The sequence below is a fragment of the Atta colombica genome, unplaced genomic scaffold, assembly GCF_001594045.1.
Source record: "Atta colombica isolate Treedump-2 unplaced genomic scaffold, Acol1.0 scaffold238, whole genome shotgun sequence".
NCBI lineage: Eukaryota > Metazoa > Arthropoda > Insecta > Hymenoptera > Formicidae > Atta > Atta colombica.
Genome location: NW_017259336.1, coordinates 1,754,242 through 1,760,731, shown reverse-complemented (window position 1 = coordinate 1,760,731; position 6,490 = coordinate 1,754,242). Strand labels below are relative to the sequence as shown.

The 6,490-nt window shown below is 28.2% G+C and overlaps 1 protein-coding gene across 1 annotated transcript in view; it reads left to right on the top strand.

Moving 5' to 3' along the window:
• Positions 1 to 3,566, top strand: part of LOC108688711 (protein glass-like) — a 9,237-nt gene extending 5,671 nt beyond the window's left edge. The window contains exons 5-6 of the mRNA XM_018195067.1: positions 966 to 1,133; positions 3,333 to 3,566. Coding sequence (XP_018050556.1) covers positions 966 to 1,133; positions 3,333 to 3,498 — 334 coding nt within the window. The 3' untranslated portion in view covers positions 3,499 to 3,566. The remainder of the gene's footprint in view (positions 1 to 965; positions 1,134 to 3,332) is intronic.
• The last annotated feature ends 2,924 nt before the right edge of the window (positions 3,567 to 6,490 follow it).

Here is a 6,490-nt window from a genome sequence, read left to right as displayed (position 1 = left end):
ATTATTATAATTATAAAATATTATACAATAAAAATGATCAAAAAAAAATGAAAAAAAATACAAATAATGAAAAATTTAATAAATGTCTTGAAATAAACAACTAAAAAAATAACAAAATAACACATAACAAAATAACACATAAATTAATCTGTTAAACAATACTTTAAAATGTTTCACTTCTCGAAATAAATTCTGTAACTTTTAATCTATCTTATCTACATGATAAGTATCAAATCCTTCAGTTATAATCTTTATTTAAAATAAACAAAGAGTCAGAAGAAGAATAATTACAAAAGTGAATAATGACATTAAATACTACAGAAAGATCGCTGATTCCGACTCCATTTTAGACAATATTTTTGAAATAAAAATAAAACTTCAAAAACATAAATACAAAAACATAAATACTAGAAGACTAGAATAAAAATTGTTATCTCATCTGATAGACTTTTGTCTATCAGATGAGATAACAATTTTTATAATACTTTGCTAAAAGATTTGTTGGGTTATCGCTGTATCCTGATCCATTGCTAATGCCAATGTTTTTCATGAATCTTGTCATTCGCTTCATTTCTTTCTCTTTCTCAGGGCGAGAAATGCATCTCCATATCAGTGCACATCTTACCTTGATGAAGTGAATGGCAAAGTTCATTTTCTTTTCCGTTTTAATTTTAAATCAGATTTTCTATTGAATTTTAATGTTAAAATTTTGTTAAAAATTTGCATTAAGATTTTAAAGAAATTAATTATTTATTTTTATTTTGTATGAAAAAATTTAATTTAAATTATAATAAAATTATAATTTGTGATTAATAAATATTATTTACACCTAAACTCATTTAATGTATTGACCTGGATTTTACTATTTATTAATTTGTTGTAAGTTATACGAAAAGAACTGCTATTATTTATATTGTAATATTAATTTTGTTAATTAATAACAATATTTGATGTTTTTTAAAAAGGTGTCACGCGTGCTCGAAGGCATTTAGTCAAGCGGCGAACCTAACCGCGCACGCGAGAACGCATTCTGGCGAAAAACCTTTTCGATGTCCAGTATGTGATAGGAGATTTTCACAAAGCAGCTCAGTAACCACGCATATGAGGACGCACTCGGGTGAACGACCTTACAGGTTTGTATTTAAATTTTTTCTTCAGAGTCAACTAAAAGAAAATATATATAATCGATATAAATCTTTGAATATCATCTGAATAAAAGTATTTATTTAAATTATTTGTTTATAAATGTTAATTGACAAATGGCAAAAACTTCAGTTAAATTAATAATCCAATTAATCAATAATTGTTTGCTGTATGTGTGTTCTGTGCAATGCCAATTATACATATTACAATTATTAGGGTCCCTCATATTTACTTTTGAAGACAAATTTTTTATTAATTCTTAACGTGCGGTACTTCACAGAATGATTCGAATCCACAAAAAAATAATTCCTGTCAAATTTTAGCTCGATCAAACAACAGGAATTCTTTAAGAAATATTTAACCGTCGATGCCGATGGTTAAACATTTCCTTACATTACACTATCAATATTGATTTTTAAGGCGTATTTTCCACAAAAATCAGCTCAAAGGATTTTTCTTTCTTTTAATATGTACCTATGTTTTACTTTTCTGCATTGTTTGAGATATCTCATTTAAACAATTAGATGAATTATTAATGATTAAAAAACAAAAATAAATAGTATATTGCATTTTTTATTATTCAAGCTTGAAGAATTGATCTATAGACTATTTTTTATTATTAGTAGTATGTTTGGGGAACAAAATGAATTTAAACATGATGAACTTTTTTATTAATAAAGCAATTTACATTTAACCTTACGTAATAATTAATAATTATATTATTATCCTAACTGTAAGTCACCATCTTGCATAATTTCACAAATCACTAAAAAAATCCGTGAAAATTTAATTTAATTCATTAATGGGAAATCATGTCCATGATTATTTTTTATATAAATCAATGACCCCCTCCCTAAAGGGATGCTGGAATGATCAAATTATCGATAGAGTTTTATAAAAAAATCTCCGAATTGACTCAACAAAATTAAAATCCTTTTATAGGATTAAAGTAAATGCAAAATTGAGAGGTAGTGCAGTGGACTTCATATTAAAATCGAAAAAAAATTAAAAATTTACTTATTTTTCAACTCATAGAGTTGCCTCCCTGACGTAGATATTTTTTTAATACAAAAATTTTATAGCTCTCTGCTCTATATGAACAAAACGGCAGTGTACCATCCGCTGGATTACGTGCATGAACAATGATTGTTAATAGGAAAAATACTCTGAAAGATCATTTTAAACAAAAATATTCATGTATCTTATTTCGTAAATATGCTTATTTGAATGTTGTTTGTTACTTATAATATAATATTTTATTTGACCGTATAACATTTTGAGTTATGCAAAGTTAAATAGCATTTCTAAATTCTAAATAATAAATATTTTGTAACTAGTGTAAAATCAATTTAACAACATTTTTGACAAATATAATAATTAAGTTTCAAACAACTGATTATTAACCAAATTATTGTATAAAATGTAAATAGGGAGCCATAATATACACACACCACACTGTGCCACGCCATGCCACACCATACCATATCACACCACTTTCTCCTCTATATGTATACACACAGGATCTCGAAAATTATTTTGTAAAATAATTAATTAATTACAGTTCTTTTCTCTCAAAAATCTACCTAAAATTATCTACCTAAAATTATGGGATCAATATTAAAACGTGCTCATCTACAGCTACAGAGATTCTCCAGATTAATTCTTAATATACATATTTACAAATGATATAAGAGTTATCAGAGATATATTTCAATCAAAAGAAATAATTACTGATTGTTTACTGAGCACTTTATTTTGCTGAAATGCAATTCATATGTTGACAAATAATTTTGAAATATAAAGTACTTATAAAAGATACTATTAGTTATCAATATATGACATCTAAAGCTGTCAAATCGTAAACATTTGCTTGATGTAAAAACTTTGCAAATTTACAAAGTTTGAAATTTCAGAGTATATTATATGAAAAAACAATGATAAGTTTTTAGAATTAGATTTAGATACCTAAATCGATACAAAAAGTATATTTGAGAAATATACGCGTATTTACATGCGATAATCAATGTAATATGTAATAATACGTAATAATGAGGTTTCGTAAATATCATATATGCAAATCGCATTCAATCGATAAAATAGATGATCTCGTCGAAACTTAATTTTCACTTTAGAACTCCCTTAAATTTATTTAGAATTAATTTTTATTTCGATATTCTTCATTTTTCTAGGTGTCGATTCTGCAAGAAAGCATTCTCCGACAGCTCGACACTTACCAAGCACCTGCGCATACACTCCGGTGAGAAACCATATCAGTGTAAACTGTGTCTGCTTAGATTCAGTCAAAGTGGTAATCTCAATAGGCACATGAGAGTCCATGGCGGTTCCCTGACGTGACACAATTCTTCTGCACCAGTACAATCTGCGATGACGATAATTGACGACAGTAGTGCTGCACATTCATTGTCCAGATGCTGTCGAATACCTGTGATTCGATTAGGAACAAACTCGCCGGAAAAGTAAAACGCAAAAGCAACCTCCAATATATATTATTTAGTCGATATCGGTTTAATTTATTAATTTAACACATATTTAAAAAACAATCTAAATAAAAAAATTGTTGCGAATAAATATGAGTAATTTTCTTGCACATGATAGAGAGAATCTCTATGATAGAAAAAAATTTGTAATCTCACAAACAGTAAATTATATATTCCTATTATAACAGAAATCAATGTAAAATTTTATAATTATTTTGTAATTAAATTGTAGCAAAAATATAATTCAAATTATACTATAAATTATGCCAAGAGAAAGGATATGTTTTTGTAATCATAGAAAATTATATTACCTTCAAAACATTAAGTAACGATACTCAATAAAATTCTCTAATGGATAACTATACAAAAGTATAAAAGTCAAATATTAAATAATATCATGCATTGATGATATATTTACTATTTTTAATATTGTCAATTTGTAACAAAGATATGTTTTACCTACAGCATATATTTTGGAATTTTATTTAGTTTTATTATTTCTTTTATATCCATTACGAGGTGTGATTTAAAAGTAAGGGCTAATCGATCTAAAATATGTAAAATATTATAAATTGCATAACATAATACAGAAAAAAGTAATTAAGTTTCATAAGTATTAATATATCTGACTTAATGTAAATAAATAAAAATATATAAATGAAATAAAAGATTTAATTTAGTCTAATGCAAGTTAAAAATAATTGAATTGGCTGAATTTCCACAACAAATTTCTCGAAGCAAAAACATAGAAAAGCACAAATAGTGTTTAGAAAAAAAATCATGACTACGTAAAAAACTTACGATTAATAAAATATTTCTATTCAACTGATTTTTTTTTAATGATCGTTCGGCCTTTAGCTTTAAAACGCATCTTGTATAAAAAATATTTAAAAAGGGCACATCTCTGTTATAAATTTTTTCTTCTTTTTATAAAGATTATTTTTCAGTTGCGTCATAAATGTAATAAATTTTACAAAATACGTGTTGATAGAAACATCAAACAAGCTCACAAATCAAGCAGTAATATCCTTTTATGATTAGTAAAGAATCGCTTCTGATCACAAATTTGAATGTGCTTTTATATATTGTGTTTTGTACGTATATCAATCAGGTTGGGAATACAAATTGGGACAAATAAAGAAATTCGAATGTGCGACATATCTAATATAACATACCGCAAAGCAAAACTGCGTTAACATTATTGTACAAATATTGTATTTATTATAATTATTATTAATTATAATAATAATGTTGCTCGTTTATCTCGACATCATCTTTTCAATTAATTATTCTATCGTCATCGAGTGTATTGAATGACTCTTCTTATTTTTTGTTGTAATTCGCTTCTCTTTTGTTTATATTTCACTCTTTAGTTGTTTATAATCGTAATGAATGAATGAAAATGCGTAATTTTGGTGCTGTCAATTTTCTCTCGTCGAGAAAAGAAAAATAAAATGAAATAAAATGAAAAAAAAAACGAATATTACAGAATAATCTTCTACCTATACATATATTCGCATAAGAAAAACTCATTAATTAAAAAAATTATTATCAATTAAAAGCAATCTATCTTATTATTTCTTTCGTTCGCTCGCTTATTAGTAGTCTCATAATATCAAGAATTTCTTCTTCGCTTTTCTTTTTTTTAAGGAAAGAAATATTCGAATAATCCTTTTTGTGTGTCAATTCAAAATTATCTTTTCGCAATTAAAATTATATATGTATAAATGAAAACATGTCTCTCCGTAGTTTCTTCTTCTCAATTAGAATAGTTCTATTTTCTCGCTTTTTTGTTCTTCATTCTTTCTTTTTCTCTTTCTCACTCGCTCGCTCATATATACACAGACACGCACGCACACACACGCACACGCACACACGCACGCACATGTACACACACTCCACACACACACACACACACACACACACACACATTCACACATTCACACGATCACACGCATACGCATGCACATACATACACGCGCGCGCACACAGGCACGCACGCACGCACGCGCACACGCGCACACACCCACACCCACAAACACACACACACACACACATATATATATTTAAAAGTAATATTCTTGCAAAAAAATATGTATAATGTTTCTCTACATTATGTAGATACGACTGCATCAAGACGAGTTAGTTCTGCACATTTCTCTTTTTCTTCATCTAAGCAACAAGCTTTTTAATTCAAGACTATCTTGTCGTGCAGTAGACGTATCTTATGTACTTCTTGTGTTTATGTATGTAACGTATTCTATTAAAAAATGAGTGCATGATCTCTCACGCTCTATATATGTATATGTATGAAAGTGTATTTGTGTGATGCTTTGTTTCTTCTTTTTTTTCTCTTGTTTTTTCTCTCTCATTCTCCTCTGTTTCTATGTCATCTCGTGTTATTTTCCTCTCTTTCGGATTTCTATGTCGTGTGTGTATGTGAGTGCGTACGTGCGTGTATGTGTGTGCGTGCGTGTGTGTGTGTGTGCGCGCGCGCGTGCGTGTGTACGCACACATACATGCGCACACGCACGCACACACACACACACACACACATGCATACACACACGCAACACACAAATATATATGTACATAATGCATATATATGTATATCTCCGAGACTACATTAGATTTTTATCTAAAGTCGAAATTGGAATGATTTTTTTCGCGTTTTCTCGCTCGGAGAAAGGCTTGATCGCGGAAGTGTACACGTTGCATCCTGGAGGCTTCCACGATAACCAAACTCAGTCTAGTCTTTTCTTTCTTCTTATTCGGAGTACTTTTAACCCAATAAAGGCCATGATACATTATAAAGAATATAATTTTTTAAATAAATTATAATAAATTAA